General features: G+C 36.7%; 1 protein-coding gene across 23 annotated transcripts in view; it reads left to right on the forward strand.

The window, feature by feature from the left end:
• RyR (Ryanodine receptor) overlaps window positions 1–20,952 on the forward strand; it is a 1,962,175-nt gene that overhangs the window by 972,977 nt on the left and 968,246 nt on the right. For all 23 annotated transcript variants that reach the window (XM_067773071.1, XM_067773075.1, XM_067773079.1 and 20 more), the window contains exon 13: window positions 13,901–14,504. In XM_067773071.1, coding sequence (XP_067629172.1) covers window positions 13,901–14,504 — 604 coding nt within the window. The remainder of the gene's footprint in view (window positions 1–13,900; window positions 14,505–20,952) is intronic.

The raw sequence follows: 20,952 nt of genomic DNA on the forward strand, positions 1-20,952 counted from the left end.
CACTTACAAAACAATTGGCCGACCGATCATGTGCTACGCGTCGCCGTCTGGTTGTCTTGTCTTAACAATACACACTGGAAAAGGCTGCCCTTTATCAATATACACTATCCAATCCTTGCAGAAAATGAAAGGAAACTACCAAGGGGACACGTGTCACCCTGGCCCAACTTCGTTCTGGTCGCAAAATTGAACAGGTTAAACTCTGACTTGTCCAGAATCAACGCCTCTAACAGCAAATTCTCTGTGATCCATCACGCAGTACTGTTGACTAAACAACAAAATTGTGTAGGCATTGGGCGCTCATGTCGTTGACAAGATTTTAACGGGGAAGCTTGAAAATTGTTAATAGTTTGAACTTGATATTCATATTTTTAAAATTTAGTTCTTAACATCTTAAATCCTTTCTGACAATACAAATGTAATAAATGTTCTTGGTGTTGTCTGTGGATACTATTTTACATTTTACCCATTTACTGTGAAGGAAATTTTCATACCGAAATACGAAGAAAATAACACTTTTTATGAAACTTGAAAAATCTCCAAATACGTCAAAAATATAGAAGTTGAACCTTTTTTATACCATGTCTGATTCAGGGCTAAATAAAAACAAAAGTGCTATATGTGTATAGGCGTTTAGCAGCTCTGAATATATTGAATCACACATTATGCATTCTCAATTGTAATACTGAGGTTCTTTTTTTTCTAAAGCTTCAACAATTTTTCTGCTCGCTGAAAAAAAAAATTCAATTGAAAAGCAAAGGCAAATTAAACAACTCGCCATGGCGGAACGATACAAGGTGGCTGCATGGGACAGCTGATTATAATCTTTTTTTATTTTATTTGATACGACAACTTCCAGCGCAGTACGATTTTGACATTTGTCCATCGAATTTACAAAAACAAAGTACATGGAATTTTTATTTATGTTTGCAGGTATGTCACCATGCTGCCACCTTATATCGTTCCGCCATGCAACTCGCATAGTTTGTTTTTGTTTTCAATCTGAAATTTTGTTCTAAGCAACCAAATGACGCAATAAAACCAGGCAGGTGATCTCAGTAGTGCAACAACAACAAATTTTACGTCCCTTATAGCCCGGCCATGAATTTTAATGTAGTACTACTTTTATATTACCTTAGCAATGTAATGTGCGTAAAACTCGATATATCTCCACATTAGAAATGGGAACATGAAAGAAAGGAGTAGAGAAAACAGAGGAAGGAAGTCGGAAAAGTAAAAGAACAAGGGAAAGATGGAGAGTGAGAGTAAACGTAAGAATAAGGGTAATGGCAGAATAATGTCTTTCTTTGATCATACGGCTGGGAGTATTTTATGTTTGTCTAAATATTACCAGGGATAGACAGAGTTGTTTAAATAAAATTCTGATAAGCCGATTAGTTTTTGCCATCAAGTAAATCTATAAGCTCTGATTTTTACACAAACCCTATCTTTCTGCTCAATGAGCCTACTTCAAAGCATGGTTTACATAGATAAATGTTGGTTCTTGGGACCGTATACCGTAAATTCAGATTTTTCGTATAACAAGCCTTCCAGGAACTCATCCGCAACTTCCAATCCTCTCATTGACGTCAGCAGTGTGTTTCCATATATATTCCTTAGAAGTGGAAAATGTGATACTCTGAAAAACCAGCCATTCAGTTCCATCGACTAAAACTTTTCCATTTCTTCTAAGGATAAGGATATAAACCTCCATTCAAGAAGTAAATACAGATCGCAGGCGTTATTTCCTTGCATGTTACTTCATTTTTCAGAAAGGCATTAATGTAGTATTTTCTTATGATACTGAAAAAATTAATCGTGCAGATAAGTCAAGAAGCAACACTTAAATTTATGAGGGCGCTTTCCACTGCAGCGGGTTCTATGTAACGGAGCGACTCGGAATTCTTTTTCTGGCCAAGGGCTGTCATTTCAGTGAAACCCCATTTAATTTATTGCGTCTCTACCACAAATTGTTATCCTCGGAGCAGCTCCTTGCAGCTGGACTGCTCGATACCCTCATGCTCGGAAAATGTATTGAATCTAACCCCGGTCCCAAGCTGTGGTTCTGCTGCATTATCGGAAAAGCATTTACCTTAGACGGTCATACTCTTGCCAGTGTGGCACGTGTAAAAGATGGTTGCACCGTTCGGGCTCTACTGGGTTAGAACTCAGTGTACGTTGCCCCCGAAATTTCTAAAAAACCTTTATGGCTTCCTGCTGTTCGCGCCCAAGGATGTTCCGCGATTTACTCTCAAGCGTACCTGCGCCAACTTCTAGCAGCAATGCTGCCCAGCAGGCAACATAAACTGTCTGTTGTTACTCGCGCCAACCGGCGCCTTCAGCTAACGCTGCCGGTCCAGACCATCACTACAATCTACGTAGAATGGACAGAGGAAATACCGATCACCCCCGTTCCACCCCTTTTTATCGGACACACGCACTCGCGTAAGGAGTCATCAACTCCCCACACCATGTGCTCCCTTTGCCAGCTAAGATTATGTATGATCGCGTTATCGGTCCAATGCAGTTCCTGCTTTTACCGATGTCACCTTCATAGATGCTCTGGGCTTAGAAATGGCAGCCGTACGACCGGTGCTTCGTTGCACCGTGCTGCCAAAAACAAGTACCAACCCATCTCCGACTTCCGCTGTGACGAGTGCACTTCAGAATTCTGCAACTTAATTGTAAGGGTTCAAACGAAAAATTCGCAGAGATAGTTCACTACATAAATAACAAGTAAGGAAGGTAAAGTATGGGTGTAACCGAACATTACATACTCAGTTGAGAGCTATGGTGACAACATAAGGGAAAATGTTTGTATGGCAATGTGTTTGTATGACATGTGCATTAACGAGTATTTTATGAGGGAGTGGGCCATAGTTCTATAGGTGGACGCCATTTAGGGATATCGCCATAAAGGTGGATCAGGGTTGACTCTAGAATTTGTTTGTGCGATATGGGTATCAAATGAAAGGTATTAATGAGGGTTTTAAAAGGGAGTGGTGGTAGTTGTATAGGTGGTCGCCTTTTCGAGATATCGCCGTAAAGGTGGACCAGTGGTGACTCTAGTATGCGTTTGTACAAAATGGGTATCAAACGAAAGGTGTTAATGAGTATTTTAAAAGGGAGTGATCCTTAGTCCCATATGTGGACGCCGTTTCGAGATATCTCCATAAAGGTGGACCAGAGGTGACCCTAGAATTTGTTTGTACAATATGGGTATCAAAAGAAAGGTGTTAATGAGTATTTTAAAAGGGAATGATCCTTAGTTCCATAGGTGGACGCCGTTTCGAGATATCGCCATAAAGGTGGACTAGGGGTGACCCTAGAATTTGTTTTTACGATATGGGTATCAAATTAAAGGTATTAATGAGGGTTTTAAATGGGAGTGGTGGTAGCTATGTAGGTGGTCGCCTTTTCGAGATATCGCCATAAAGGTGGACCAGTGGTGACTCTAGTATGCGTTTGTACCAAATGGGTATCAAAGGAAAGGTGTTAATGAGTATTTTAAAAGGGAGTGGGCCTTAGTCCTATAGGTGGACGCCGTTTCGAAATATCGCCATATAGGTGGACCAGGGGTGACTTTAGAATACGTTTGTACAATATGGGTATCAATCGAAAGGTGTTAATGAGTATTTTAAAAGGGAGTGGGCCTTAGTTCTATAGGTGGACGCCTTTTCGAGATATCGCCGTAAAAGTAGACCAGGGGTGACTCTAGAATATGTTTGTACGATATGGGTATCAAATGAAAGGTGTTAATGAGTATTTTAAAATGGCGTGGGGCTTAGTTCTATAGGTGGACGCCTTTTCGAGATATCGCCATAAACGTGGACCAGGGGTGACTCTAGAATGTGTTTGTACGATATTGGTATCAAATTAAAGGTATTAATGAGAGTTTTAAAAGGGAGTGGTGGTAGTTGTATATGTGAAGGCGTTTTCCAGATATCGACCAAAATGTGGACCAGGCTGACCCAGAACATCATCTGTTGGATACCGCTAATTTATTTATATATGTAATACCTGCCAAGATTTCAAGGGTTTTTAATTTTGCAGAACTTTTTCATTTTCTTCTACTTAATATGGTAGGTGTCACAACCATTTTACAAAGTTTTTTCTAAAGTTATATTTCGCGTCAATAAACCAATGCAATTACCATGTTTCATCCCTTTTTTCGTATTTGGTATAGAATTAGGGCATTTTTTTCATTTTTCGTAATTTTTGATATCGAAAAAGTGGACGTGGTCATAGTCGGATTTCGTTCAAGATAAAGTGAGTTCAGATAAGTACGTGAACTAAGTTCAGTAAAGATATGTCGATTTTGCTCAAGTTATCGTGTTAACGGCCATGCGGAAGGACACACGGACGACTGTGTATAAAAACTGGGCGTGGCTTTAACCGATTTCGCCCATTTTCACAGAGAACAGTTAACGTCATAAAATCTATGCCCCTACCAAATTTTAAAAGGATTGGTAAATGTTTGTTCGACTTATGGCATTAAAAGTATCCTAGACAAATTAAATGAAAAAGGGCGGAGCCACACCCATTTTGAAATTTTCTTTTATTTTTGTATTTTGTTGCACCATATCATTACTGGAGTTGAATGTTGACATAATTTACTTATATACTGTAAAGATATAAAATTTTTTGTTAAAATTTTACTTTAAAAGAATTTTTTTTTAAAAGTGGGCGTGGTCCTTCTCCGATTTTGCTAATTTTTATTAAGCATACATATAGTAATAGGAGTAACCAAATTTCATCATGATATCTTCAACGACTGTCAAATTACAGCTTGCAAAAATTTTAAATTACTTTCTGTTAAAAGTGGGCGGTGCCACGCCCATTGTCCAAAATTTTACCAATTTTCTATTCTGCGTCATAAGTTCAACTCACCTACCAAGTTTCATCGCTTTATCTGTCTCTGGTAATGAATTATTGCACTTTTTCGGTTTTTCGAAATTTTCGATATCGAAAAAGTGGGCGTGGTTATAGTCCTATATCGTTCATTTTAAATAGCGGTCTGAGACGAGTGCTCAGGAACCTACATATCAAATTTCATCAAGATACCTCAAAATTTACTCAAGTTATCGTGTTAACGGGCGGACGGACCGACATGGCTCAATCAAATTTTTTTTCGATCCTGATGATTTTGATATATGGAAGTCTATATCTATCTCGATTCCTTTATACTTGTACAACCAACCGTTATCCAATCAAACTTAATGTACTCTGTGAGCTCTACTCAACTGAGTATAAAAATAATATAGGTATAGGCGCACTTTAAGAAACAAAGCTAACTGCCAGATCGGACCTACGAACATGCGATGGCTGCAACATCCACAGCAAAAATATCACTCAAGGGGTAATGGTGGGGATCCTGCCTTTATCACCCATCACACCGTCCAATATAGTCTATTTCAATCCAACAGCAGCCGCAGGGATAAAACCTTAGAAAGTCAAGGCAACCATCCGGTCAGGCGATGTTGACCTAGAAATGATTAAGATCAATATCCTTCCTTCTACTTGATGTCCAAGTGGCTATCGCCCTTATATCAGTACGCTACTCTGTGGCGAAAACCGACTTATCATTGGCGATTTCTAAGCTCACCACGACCTCTGGCATGCCAGCTTGTCAGTAGATAGCAGAGGCAGGCAGCTAGCAAAGCAAATAGACAATACGACTTTCTGCACGATAATCGGCGATGCCCCCAACAGAATTGCAGGTAATTGTCACAGCTCGCCAGACATTTTTATCGTCAGCTCACGGCTCATAATCTGATTTGAATGGAAGCCGATGCTTACTTTAGCATACGACCACCTGCCCGTACTCCTTTCAATACATCGACCTGCCAATTATATTTTGCAAAATGGACTTTTATTAATTTCATTAAAGCTAACTGGAGAGGCTACACAATCTTCAAAAATCGATCTTTAGCTGCTCTCGACATCCGGACTGATGTCCGGCAAGGCGATCATGAGTTCTCCAAGGTAATCGCTTCAGATTTTACACGCCTTACTCCGGCCGGTAGAACACCTGAAATCATACCGCATTTCCCGGCTGAAGCTGCAAACAAGAGAACGTGACCTGGCGAGACAACTCGACCCTAGAGACGCCCATTTTAGCAGTCTCAACTTGGATATTATGCGGCTGGTAAATGAACACAAACGTGCCAAATAGAAGGAGAACCTAAGAACTGCAACCTCTCTACGGGAGTCGGAAAATGCTGGTTAGCCGTCAAATCCTTGTCCAGTCCAACAAAAGACAATGATAAAGTATCCACAGCCTTCGGCGATAAATTTATGTCTGATTCAAAGAAATGCGCGAGCGTCTTTTTCCGACAATTTATAATTCAGTCTTCAATAGACAAGGTCAGGCATCGTGCACACAGACGGGCACATAAACACAAACACGACGTGCCACCCTGGGGGTTCCACAGAGGTTGAAGGAGCCATCCACAAGGGCCAGACGGAATAGCCATGCCAATGCTAAAACACCTTGCCGATGAGGGAATAAACTAACTAACGCATGTTTTGAACCTGTCTCTGCAGTCCTTTGTCATTCCCGAACAATGGATAATTGCAAGGATAATTCCATTACTAAGGCCTGATAACCAGCTAACGAAAGCGAATCATATCGACCGATACCAAGCCGTCTTGCTCCCTCATTTTACAGCAAATTTTTAGCCTAGCCATCAACCAACATGGCTTCCACAAAATGCTTAGCACCACCACCGCGTTTAAAAAACAAAAATAAATGTAAGGCGCGATAACCTCCGAAGAGATCTAAGGCCAAGCTTCTCTTCCAATTTGCGTCGTGCTCCTCTTGATTTTCCCTGCAAATTGGCCGGACGGGTCCTACATGTTTCATGCCACTCCGAACGGCATCTGCAAGGCAGATGAATTTTCACTGAGAGCTTTTCATGGCAGAAATACACCCGGAGCGCTTGCCAAACACTGCCGAGGGGCGACCCCGCTTTAGAAAAATTGTCTTCTAATTGAAAAACCTTATTTATAAAATTTTGATGTTGCTTTGCCCGGGGCGTGAACCCAGGGCATACAATGTGGTAGGCGTAGCACGCTACCATCACACCACGGTGGCCGCCACCACAACCGCGTTTAACGCCATAAACACTCAGATAAATTTTACTAAATCAGGAAAGCCCCCATCACAAGACGGTGCTCGTGGCACTTTACCTGCCAAAATCTTTTGACACAGTCAATTACCTCACGCTACTCTAAGACATAGATACACAGATAGATACTCCAAGACACATTCTTTGTCTAAAAAATGGATCGCACATTATCTCGTCGTCGGCAAGCGTCGGTTCAATTTAGGAACGAAATCTCAAATCCCAGGAAAATTAAACAGGGGGTACCACTGGGTGATGTCCCAGCCGCGCTTCTGTTTAATTACTACATATCAAAACTTCCTTCCCCACCAAAAGGAGTTAAAATCATTTCCTATGCCGACGACTCCACGATTATGGCAAAAGGACCGCGCCCTTCAATAGATGAATTAGTTTCTAAAGTAAACAGCTATCTCCCCGAGATTTCTGGTTTCTTCACCTCGCGCAACCTGGAATTATCACCGACAAAATCCAAGACCACGCTGTTTACGACATAGAAGAAGCAAATGCAGCAAATATTGGACGATCACGTCGATGGTGTGACGCTACCGACTGCCAGACACCCAAAGGTCTTAGGAGTAACGTTCGACAATACTCTGACCTTCAAGGCGTATGACACCGAAATTGTATTTAAAGTACAAATCTGCAACAAATTCGTAAAATCGCTTGGCGGGAGTACCTCGGGAAAAGATAAAAAAACGTTGCTAACCACGTACACAGAAATTGGCGTGCCGCACATGAGCTACGCGTCACCAGATTGGTTGCCTGGTCTTAAAAACACATACTGGGAAAGGCTGCAGGACTGTCAAAATGCTGCAATCAGAACTACCACCGGATGTCTCCTTATGACCCCCCAACACCACCACCTACATAGTGAGGCCAAAGATCTCATCATTAAAGAGCACAATGAAATGCTGAGCAGGCAGTTTTTGCTAAACTGTAACAAATCAGGACATCCTAGCAAACAACAGCTTGATTCAGCCCCGCCTTCATGGCGATTAAGGGAATATCTCCATAAGCACTATGACGAGATCCGACACCTGCCAGTACAGCCGTTTGTTCCAGACAAATATAAGCAGGCTCTAAGCCAAATCCACACAGAATCGGTAAACTCTTTTGCCAGGACGCACCGGTGAACACTGTTATTAATATACAACATCCTACTCTTGCAGAACAAGAAAGCACATTACTTAGGGAGGCACGACTCACCCTGGCCTTACTTCGTTCTGGATACTGAAATAGGTTAAACTCTTACTTGTCCAGAATCAACCCCGACATACGTCATGTATGTCATGCATGCGAAGTGTCCCCACATGACACCAACCATTTTTTCAATTCTAATGTGGAATCTGCCCCTAACCCCAATCTGCCTATGATGCGCCCTTGTTGGAACTGCCAGTTTATTTGTACTCCCGTTAGACGACTTTGAAGCAATTTGTGAGTGATCGTGTGCCCATTGAATGGGGCGAAGCACGGTTAGCACAACAACAAGAGGGCGAGTATTGTCAAATGCCACTCCATTTTGTTAAACTGACTTCACCTGACTGATTTTATTGCGTCATGAGCAAGCAGAAAAGAACACCCATTATATGTTTTAAACACAAAATTACTGTGGGGATATAAAACAAGCGCGCAAATTTGCAAACACAATGAATTGGTCAACAAACAAAGATAAATAAAATGAAAGAAAAAATAACCACCATTGTCACTCTTTTGATTGATTTCCGTATTTTACTTTCAAAATTTGTATGGCTTATGCTAAATTAATGTCGCTAATGCTAAACTTAGGCAAGAAGATGGCTAAGTTAAGCTTAAACTCTAGTTAAATTTAAATTCCAGAGCAATTTTTCAGCAACAGTTTAAGGCCACTTTTGGATATGGATTAGATATGTAGATAAATTATCGATTTTGTTTACCCAACAAACGTGGAAAAAATGTTTCCCTATTATGCGAAAACAAGTTTTCGAGAAAAACGCGTTTAAAGTTTTTGTTTAGCTTGACTCTGTGTAGCGGCTGGCAATTGTGGACGAATTTTGTAATTAAAATTTAAGTAACTTCCCGATAAGGTTCAAGCTTGAAACTTGGAATATAAAATATCCGATAGGTGGCGCATGGATAAAAATATTTCAAAAAATCGTATTTGTGGTCCGATTTGGCTTTAAATGCGATTTGTGAGAAAACTAAGAAAGAAGGTTTGTTCCATTGGAAAGAGCGTTAAATTCTCTATAAGAATCATTCAAAAAGTGAATAACGGCATTTTCGGACAATAGGTCCCTTTCATGATTCCAGATCACATATTTACTTCTGAAGTTGATAGCCAACATCATTCTCCAATCACTATCCAAACTTTGAAAAATTTTATAAAATGTATAGTTCTCGAGTTGATCTCCAACATCGTTCTTAAATTATTCTCCAACTTTGGAGAGGTTTTGAGAAACTTTTGTTTCGAAAATGAACATCCAGCACATTTCTCAAGTTGATATCCTGAGTTGGAGTTGAAAAAATCTTCTTCAAGGTGGCGCCACCAAAGCCATTAGCCGTTTATTGTGAGAAATAAAAGTTGGTAGCATTCATGAAACGAATTAAAAACAATTATGCTTTATTATCAGGAAAGTATTGTCGTATTGGAATCTTACATTTGAGTAAAATTAGAGAATCAGACTTGAGTACAAGTTAATAACTACCTTTTTCTCAACTCTAGTAACAGCATTATTTGCTTTATAGAAAAATGCTCTTTTTGTTGAGAGCGCTATTATCCCCAAGTTGAATCACTGTTAAGGAATAACGCTTTAGATTTTAAAAGTTTGCTAGTTATCAACTTGAGTACTTAAACCCAAATTCTTATTGGGTACAAAGCCATTGCTGAGAGAAAAAATACTGTGATCAAATAAGTCTCTGGCTTCCCGGCATAGCTGAAAAAGTAACTTTTTTCCCAAAATTGAATTAATGCCCGATTCGATATCTGTAAGTGTTAATTAAAAAAAATATTAATTTATACTGTAGTATCCAACATTCAGTTCATAATATCGACATTTTCCAACCAAACCACTGCATTCTTCCCAGCACAACCGAACAACTCATAGTTTTTGTTTTTTTATTTAACAAAAATTATTTTAAATTTTGATCAGTACATTTTTTAGTAATGATTAGTTTTTGTTATTCCGGAATAATTGTAACTTTTTGGATTCCTCACGTGGAATGACATAATTTAAAAGCGTTCCTGTTTTGGAATAACAAAATTCAAAAGTATTTCGCTAATGAATAATGGCCATTTTTTTAAAGGTTCAACATTTTTTCTGCTCGCTTAAAAAAATTTCAATTAAAGGCAGCTCGCTTAATTTCTTTTTGTTTACCAATTGAAATTTTTTCTAAGCGAGCAGAAAAAGTTTTGAAGCTTTAGAACAAAAAAACGACAAATTTTACTATTCTAAATCATTACTCTAGTGAATAATTGCCTTGAAAGGTTTTTTTTTACATTGTTGCATGCGAAATTGCCATACTTTGAACATTACAAGCGAAAGTCTAAATGATTAATACTTCAAAGTCCAGTTTATCAGTGTTAGTTTAAGCTACAGTAAAGGTTTAACTTAGCCTTACTCTAACACTTTGGCCATTTAAACTAAGACCAACATTCAAAACATCTTAACACGGCCATTTCGGTACATTTTATTGTTTCGTTTTCGAAAGAAGTACGGCTTTGCATATTAAAAAAATCGTACAGTTCGAATTTTTCGAATTAAATGTCATTTCAGCATTGCAAAAGACATCGATCAATGCAGTTATATTATGCAAAGCAGTGGCTTTCGACCTGTTGGTCGCAACCGCTTGCAAAAGGGACCATCACTACCCATTAGATTCATAATTTGGTTAGTTGGTTGCTGTGCCGCCTGGATACCAAAGATCCCAGCAGAAGTAGCGCACGGTGCGACATTTTGATGCAGATTTTTGCTTCAACGAATTGCTGCTGGTTTAGTATGTTTAGTCAGTACTCCGTCTGAACCATTTGTTGCAGACAATGAGCCTGCTGATATCTTTTACAGGGCATTTATGCGGCAGTTACTCACGAACGTACGTACCAAAAACGTGTCAGCTGACACGACCTATCTTATGAGTGTGCAATGTAAACGAAAACTCCCCGACGTGCAACGCCCGTACGTACATAGCCGGGAACGTAGAAATGAAAACAATTTTGATTTTTTCCGTAAGAACGTGTCAGCTGATCGCTCTCTCACTAGACAGAGTTGCCTAGTAAACTTTTGTGCGCTAATTTTTGATCGTTTGCAGTTTTATACAAAAACACCTAATTAAAGTTTGAAAAATTGTGAAAATAATTCGAAATAATTATGTAAAAGTGCTGATTATAAATATGTAATCTATTTATACTTATTTAATATGTATTCCGGCCTTTTACAATATCAAAAATTAAATTGGAAAAAGTTGATGTTTCCATAAGCATACATGCAAAATGGTCAATGGCAACAGTGCTTATCTGTAAACAATACACACACAAATATGTTATGTACATGTACACAGACGCACACGTTGATTCCTACGGGCTTGAGAGTTCGGTCAAACGTACTTCGTACGACAAACGTCCGTACGTACGGCACACGTCGGTGGGTAACTGCCGCATTAGCTAATTGCTTAATGTATAACTGCTCATTGTTACAAACGTAGTGTGTGCTAGAGCTGGGAATTCATACAGGAAGCGCGAGATTCGTTGCTTAAGTCGCGGCGGGACTTTTTAAAAAGGAATATATAAACCAAAGGCAGAATACGCTTAAGAAAATCAACACGACTGACTAGGGTGTAACTCTGAATCAAACTGAACTTTCACTTTATTACCATCAATAATGAAACTTACAATTTGTTGATAATAATATTAATACTTATTGCTAACTGAATGATATTATTGCTTACTAAGTAGAATTAACTAGCTCTTTCAGGATTGATGAAGGGATAGTAGCCATATAGTATGTATTGCAATCCTCTGGGGCTGCAATCAAAATAATAACTATTCGAAATTGAATGCATTATTTAAAAACTCTGATCGGTATCTTGAATATGTAACAAAGAAAATACAGAAGCTATTTTTTTAGCTTGTGATGGGCGGACAGGTTACATTAAAAATAAAAAAATAAATGTAAGGCGCGATAACCTCCGAAGAGATCTAAGGCCGAGCTTCTCTTCCAATTTGCGTCGTGCTCCTCTTGATTTTTCCCTACAAATTGGCCAGACGGGACCTACATGTTTTATGCCGACTCCGAACGGCATCTGCAAGGCAGATGAGTTTTCACTGAGAGCTTTTCATGACAGAAATACAATCGGAGCGCTTGCCAGACACTGCCGAGGGGCGACCCCGCTTAGAAAAATTTTCTTTCAGGTTACATTGGAACCATATAATATGTGAAAACATCTCAGCAGACTGCTTAACTGCAAATACTTTGTTTATCTTTGATAAACCTAAAAAACTTAATTAAATAGGACTCCTAGAGGATGATTTCCTCAAGTTTTATTTATTCCAGTTTTAATTCGTAGTGTCTTCTCTGGCGGAATGACACATTTACTATATATATCTTTATTTGCTAACCTTATTGTCAATAAACATAACTAATACATTTCTTTCAAATATTATTCCGAATAGAAGTATAGAAATTGGTTCATTCCAGTCTGAAAAATTACTACCGCTCAAATGTAATTAAACAGTTTATAAAAAATAGAAATTTTTAATATTGCACACATATTCATGTTGGGGCAACTTCAAAATTGATTCTATAGAAATGTCAGTATAATTTTTCGATCATACCCAACAAGCAAAGTAAACGTAATGTAAGTTTTTAATAAGTTTTCTCAGAAAAATATTAAGCTTACAAAACATTGATTTCTTATTTATAAACCGTTTAGAAATAAGAGTCACATAAGCGAAACCGTTCTCTGCTTTTAAGCTTATAAATTTAAACATATAAAAAATTGCTAACATAAAGCTTTTTGTAAATATTTGCTAATGCTTTTTTTAAACGATAATTTTTATTTCAATCAATTATTTCAGTAATTTATACGTATAATACATGTGCACGCATATATAATTTCCTAATTTCATACATTCATTAAATCAAGTTTAGCTGCAATTCTAACGCATTCTTGGAGAATTCAAGAAGCGGTTTAAATGCAGCCATTCTCTTTTGTATACAAACGTTTATGAAAGTAATTTAAAAATTAACACGTTGAAAAAAGTTGACAAATAAATGTTAGGTGTTTTTTTTTTTTAACATTTACAATTTACTGTCACAGTTAAAATATTTATAAACATTTACCCTCAACGCTTACAAAATGTTTTCTGAAAAACATTAAAATATATGAGCCGTAATTTTGAAAGTGGCATAAGTCATTTCATGTCGTTTAGGTTCAGTGGTAATTTGTTTGTACCTATCCTCGCCTCCAGTTTTTTAGAGTCCAATATCCAAAAGATGCAATTCTTATTATTATTTTATAATTGTAGAACCATCTATATATGTATTCGTTCAAAAATAACAATGCATTTAAGACCATGAGTTGGAAATGACTTACGCTACTATTTAATATATTTAATATTTAATATTGAAAACGCTTAAATATCGTTTAACACAGCAAGTTTACTTTAAATTACTTTTAAAAACATTTACAGAAATGTCTGTTGGGTACGAACAAGAGGAATTATAATTTCTAGGACGCAATATTGGTTTAATGAATGTAATACATATCATCCCAGTCTAATGTATTATTTATATAATTTATAGGACTATTCTAGCCTTAGGATATTATATTACAATGGATAAGCCGCCAGCACGTATACGTCCTATTCGTTTACCAAATGAAATTTTTATGCAAGCCAATGGCTACAAACCTGCACCTTTAGATCTTAGTGCAGTTACTTTGTCTCCTAAGTTGGAGGAGTTGGTCGACCAATTGGCTGAAAATACGCATAACCTGTGGGCACGCGAACGGATCCAACAAGGCTGGACTTATGGGCTAAATGAAGACTCCGAAAATCATCGTAGCCCACATTTAGTACCTTACTCAAAAGTTGATGAAGCAATTAAGAAAGCTAACCGCGATACAGCATCTGAAACGGTACGTACACTCTTGGTATATGGATATGTGCTGGATCCGCCGACAGGTGAAGGTAACGAGGCCTTACTAGCAGAAGCACTAAGACTTAAATTTTCGGGATTCCGAACTTATCGTGTTGAACGTAACTATGCAGTCACATCTGGAAAATGGTATTTTGAGTTTGAAGTCCTCACATCTGGTCCTATGCGAGTGGGATGGGCAAGAGCTGACTGCCTCCCTGGAAAAATGTTAGGCAGTGACGACTCTAGTTGGGCTTTCGACGGACATAATGTAAGTTTTCTTGTAAATTACAAATTGCTCACATAAATTGAAAACCTAAACTAAGCTCACCAGACATATATTTTTCTGCCATTTCTAAAAAACCAATTCACATTAAACATTCAGTGCACATTAGAATTGCCTTAGGGCCAATTGTCTACTGCCTGTTAATGTGGGGATTACACAACCGTCAGATAAATCTGTCGACATGATAAATTCGATTTGATTTTTTAAACGCCTTGTTAAATATTTGTGAAGTTTTGAGAAAGTCAAAATGAAATTTAAACAAAAACTATTTTGTCTAAAAACTGTGTTACTTTTGTACAAAAAGTGTTAAAAGCTTAGAACAGAGAAGAAACTAGTTCTTGAAAAGTTAGTGGAAGAATTCAAAAACCTAATATAAGGCCGGATGCAGTGATGTGAAACATGAAATGAAAAAATGTCACATGCAGCAGCTGTTGCTTGGGTAAATGTCAAAAATAAACAGACGGCGCTGTCGAATTCACCGGGTGAATTGACTGTCTGTTAAATTTGCCGACGGGATAAATATTACGGCCATTGCGGGAAATGAAATTGTGTTTAAAGAAGAAATTCAATTTTGCAGACACTTGAGAAAATGGCCCTAAGACTTGAGTTCCCTCAAACGTATAAGGTAAATGCACCTATTTACGGCATGTTAAGAGATACCTGTAATGAAATGTGCACTGTGTCTAATCTCCGCTATATCGAACTTCAAAACTGAATTGTATACATTAAGAGATGATTTATTGATAAAATACAGTACATAAATAAATAAGATTTAGGTAAGTTTATAACATATATTACGTTTTGTAAAATCATATATTGTTACCATTTCCGGGTTAAAAATTTGCCCTCGTCCTAATTCTGTGGTAAAACGTTCCTATCTCCGTGCCAAATATTATAGCAGCCATTTGACATCGTCAGAGCAAAAATTCAATAAAAATCTGGGCTTTCAGTTATGTTGTTTATTGACACATATTTCTCGTTGCATTAAACATATCTTTGAATTACAAGTTCTACATATTTATATTAACTTAACTCATTTATTAGAAATACTCCTCGTTTGTTTATGAGCTGTGGTGGATTAATCTTTTTTATTATTTCTCCAACTTCATAATCCAGAATATCGTCCCTTTCTGGCCAGCGCCAATTGGGGCCACTCATTGTCATTGTTTTATACTATGTTCAAACAGAAAAATAAATTGAGGAAACTTCGATTTGAATTGAAAGCTGGTTGGCTCATCTCTACAGCAAGAACATACCTTTGTTCAGACTGTCAAAATGTGCGTGTTGGTATTAGGCGAATGAAATGGAATGAAAACATAAAACCTTAAAATTTTTGTGTGTTGTAAAAAAATTTGTCCAATGTTTTGGTTTCATTTTGAGTTTGCCATCTTCTTTTGACAATCCCTACTCCAGTGAAATGAAAGACATAAAATCAGCTGATGAGATGAGCCAACCATATAATTCAGCCGTGCGTAGCTGACGTTTAAATATACTCAATAAACACACTTTACAATGTTGCATTTGCAGTTTGAAACAATTTATTACGCAATTTTTTTTAAATTGGCAATTTATTATTACAATTTATTATATGACAAATTGCGTAATAAATTGCCCAAATAGTATAAATTGCCAATTTGGTGTGTGCTTGAACCTAGTATTAATCTGGAACTTAACAGTATCGCCATTAATAACCTTTAGTACCTTGCCCGGAAACTTTTCTCCTTCATATTGAATTACCACATAATCTCCTTGTTTAATGATTGCTTCTGAAAGGGCTCCATTTTTTTGTGTTTTTTTTTTTTTATGTATTTTTCATTTTTCTTTTCCTTTTTTAAAGCCTGTTTCACATTCTTTGTCTTTTTTTCTTCATCCAAGCGACGTTGATACTCAACATACTCTGGGGTTATTGCTACAGTTGGCGTCAATTTTCTTTTAACGATTTTTTCTTTGAATCGATTGGCATGGTTTCAGGCCTAAGTAATGCGTTTTTGAAAGGAGTAGGGAACTTACGGTTTTTGTGGGTTTCTTCCTCGTTTAGTGGTTTAGCTGGAGCCGAAATAGTAACTTTGGAGGTGCTTGGAATTGCATCCGTATACCGAGAGGCATACTCAATATTTTTGGCCAGTCGTTAAATCTTCAACGTGTGAAATATTTTCAAGGTTGGGTTGTTTAACGGAAGTTGGGGTCGAGGTATTCAAACCGCTTACTTTAGGGGTTTCTTGTTCAACTGTTGTCACATTATATTCGTCCAAAAAATCTATACTCATGTTTTCAATATCAATTGAAATAAAATACTTAATCGTTTATGTGAGAATTACGGTAACCATCTTGATCATTGTTGAGACTTTTGCAAAAATAATATAAATTTTCATCCTTCACATCTCGGTCCCACTGTCCAGAACACGCAGTAAATGATTTAAAATTTTCTGGGGAACTCTTTCTTGAAACATCTTAACCAACTCTTTCACACCATTTCCAATTTTGGTGTATCGTTTTTAGGATTTTCAACGTTATGAGCAGTTGTTTCATGGGATGTTGCCTCTATGGAGGCTTTCAAAATTTTGTCATAAAGCACCGCATCCGGATTAAAAGAATACACTCCACATTCAATCGCTGTCCATTATTACTGAATCTCCAGCTTTGAATCTCTTTTCTGAATTGATTTTTAAGAGCATGAAATACTGCCACGTCCATTGGCTGCAGCAAGTGGGTAGAGTTGGGAAGGAGTGCCACAAGTATGATTCCATGCTTCTTGCAAAACTCACAAACGCGTAGAGACAGATGAAATGAATGTCCGTCAAGAAACAAACCACTGGCAGCTTTGTGCTTTCTTTAACTAGGAAAGGATAGAATATATTAGCTATATATTCAAAGAAAGTTTCGCTAGTCATCCATCCAGAATCTGATTTTCCAATGGCCCAAACCGTCGGATATTTTTGCAGTATATTATTTATAAGCCGTTTGTACGGATAATGGCAAATGGTTGCATGATATGACCGGATGCGGAAGCACCTATAGAAAGTGAGAGACACTCATCATTTCCTGCTCGAAAATAAACACTTTTAGAGCCACGTTTAGTCAAAACAGCTTGGCCCTTAGGGAAAAGGAAAAAGTTTAACTCGTCACGGTTGAAAATCCTGTCTGGATCCTCTAAAAATTCAAGACAGTCATTATCCTGAATATACTTACAAACACGACCAAACGAAGCTCTTATAGAAGCTTCTGTGACTGAAGCAGGAGAGACTGTCAAGCATTGAGCAACTCGTAGACTTATTGACATATTTCTTTTCAAAAAGTTTTCGTACCATTTCCTACCTGGTATGCCATTTTTAAAATGGTTAGGCCTCTCTAGTTCTTTTACAAGGCACGCTACGGAATTAATGAGCTGATCTTTTGTGAGCGGAAACCACATCTCGGCACCCATTTAACTATCAACCCTTCTTCTTCTTTGGATATTACTGTTGGAGGTCCAGTAGATTACTTGGTATACTTGTTGTTTTTTTGTCCAAGAGAGTCAGATATGGAATATTGTACAGTTTCGATGTTTTATAGCATGCAATTTTAGATGATTTGATGGCTTCAAGGGCTAATCTTAATGATTCCTGAGTATATTTCGGCAGAGTTTGCGAAAATGTTTATGTCTCTAAAAAAATACACTTGCAAAAAGATATGTCCCACAATTACAATCTGCAAATTCTCAGTTGCGTTATATGGCACGGAATTAGAAAGATATATACAAATTATGCGCCTAATTATGTGTTATGGTTATTTTAAATAAATACTTTTTAAACCTATAGATTATCGAACTGAATACGAGTTTCAAGTCAGTTTCTTCCCGATGAGTTTTGAAATTCTGTAAAATTATCATTAAAATGCCTTTTAAACTTATTTTTTATGTTCGTATTTAACTTCTTGTTTGACTTATTTTAGCTGAGAGTTAAAAACTTTTTACTTTAAAAACAACAAAATTCTGCAGAATATATTGGAACGGAATAACAATTTTGAGATCCTTATTAGGTTTTGTAATACCTCTATTTCAAAAAAAAAATATTTAATTAATTTATTTAAAAAAATAAGCCACAAACAAAAACAGAACAAATTTTCTATTTCCGTTCTAATAACGCAATTGGCAGCACTTCGAAATACGAGCGCACCTTATTACGTTTAGTTTTAGCCAAATGCTCACTGATAAGTTCAAATATTTTCAAAGCTGAAATGGGCTTATCCCTGATTTTCTCAGAACTCGTAATTTCTTAAATTTACAATAATTTTAACTAAAAATTGTGTTCACAAAGTAAGCCATAGTCTTATTTTTTAAGTAAAGAAATACGTTAACAAAATAGAACGAAAGTATTGACTAGCCCGTAAATAGGTGCATTTTACCTTATATTAGAGGGTATCAAGATTTCTAAATTTGAAACACATTTTTTCAGCACCTGTAAAAACAGCGAAATTGGTTTTTTTCTTTATAGGTATCTTATCTAATTGATCATTGAGGTCATTAGATAATCGATTTTTGTAAAGGTATTAACTCAGGGTAAACTTCGTCCGAAAAAGTAATTTATCTTCCTGGCCCTCATCTTTATAATTATAATTGAGGGGATGTGTGGAATAACGGTATAACTCAAGAATTAACCTTTTGAGAAAAGTGAAAAAAACTTAACAATGCAGGTAAAAATAAATTTATAATAACCCTACTTGGTAGGATTTTAGATAGTATGATTCTTTGATAAGAAAAAGTAACAAATTTTATATATACATAATTTTATTAGAAAATGGTTGATTTCTTTTTTTTTTTTTTTTGAGTTATACCGTTATTCCATAGATCGAATATCAAATATTTTGATTGAGATACTTTATTAAGCAAAATACCATGATGATACCATGTATTTAATAACCATTGTTAAATACATTATATTATATATATTGGCGGCCACCATGGTGTGATGGTAGCGTGCTCCGCCTACCACACCGTATGCCCTGGGTTCACACCCCGGGCAAAGCAACATCAAAATTTTAGAAATAAGGTTTTTCAATTAGAAGAAAATTTTTCTAAGCGGGGTCGCCATCCGGCAGTGTTTGGCAAGCGCTCTGGGTGTATTTCTGCCTTGAAAAGCGCTCAGTGAAAACTCATCTGCCTTGCAGATGCCGTTCGGAGTCGGCTTAAAACATGTAAGACCCGTCCGGCCAATTTGTTGGGAAAATCAAGAGGAGCAAGACGCAAATTGGAAGAGAAGCTCGGCATAAGATCTCTTCGGAGGTTATCGCGCTTTACATTTATTTTATTTTTTTATTTTAAATATATTATATTCTATTATTTTGATGTGCTTACAATTATTTATTATTTCCGTTTGTTATTTTTAGCAATTTATTTTTTACTACTTTTATCATTTTTAAACTTTTTCAATTTTTAACAATGGAGTTCTCTGTCTACTTAGTCGTTTTTGAAACCACTTCAATTCTTTTATTTTTCAGTTCTTTCTGGTCTACGACATTGAATATATTTTCATACCATTTCGATGCCTCACTACAGCAAAATGTTATTAGGGAGTTATACCGTTTTTCCATAAATGAATCTAATATCTTTGTTAAATATCACTATTATTTTCTAAGATTAATATGGTATGTGTATGTAATCGTGCTCTTTTTATTTAGTTGATTTATGGAAAAACGGGGTAACTCGACCTATACCATTATTCCACACATCCCGTCATTTAGTGTCGGTTTGACGAAAACGTCGATAAAAGCTAATGGTCAGGTAGATAAATTACTTTTTCGGACGAAGTTTACCCAAGTCATAAATCGAAAAAAAAATTAGAATAAAGTAAGAACAGATACAGCACACTAAAGTAAATAAATAAATAAATAAACATGCTAAGTCTGATGTGTCATATTTTTCAGAGGCGACAAAAACCCACCTAAATATGTTTACTGTTAATATTTTCTGAATCTAATAAAAAAAAAAACTAAAAGACGACACTTTTCTAACTGGTTAGAATTAAATATTAAAAAATAATTTTTAATCAAAAGATTTTATGTTTCATTAGTAGAAGGTGGAATAATTTACCATAACTTACTTTCGTAAATTTAATGATTTTGAAGCGTATTCACAATAATTTCTCTTAGTAAATTATTGTATTTTTATTATGATTGAAAAAATTAAAGGAATAAAACATACAGGCTGATATTATAACTATTTCGACTTCGCCAAAGATCTCTTCAGATATTTTTGTATATTTTTATAAATTAGAAATTATATCCTCCCCTATTAACGTTAGGTTTTCCCATTTATTGTTCTGCTATTTTTACGTCATATTTAGCTTGATGCAGTAGAGCTGTGATACTCTGTGCAAAAGGATTTTTATACTCACCTGCGCAGAGCTGACAGAGTATATTAATTTTGTTCGTATAACGGTACCCCGTAACGGCATAA

This window comes from Eurosta solidaginis, chromosome 3, assembly GCF_040869045.1.
Source record: "Eurosta solidaginis isolate ZX-2024a chromosome 3, ASM4086904v1, whole genome shotgun sequence".
Classification (NCBI taxonomy): Eukaryota; Metazoa; Arthropoda; class Insecta; order Diptera; family Tephritidae; genus Eurosta; species Eurosta solidaginis.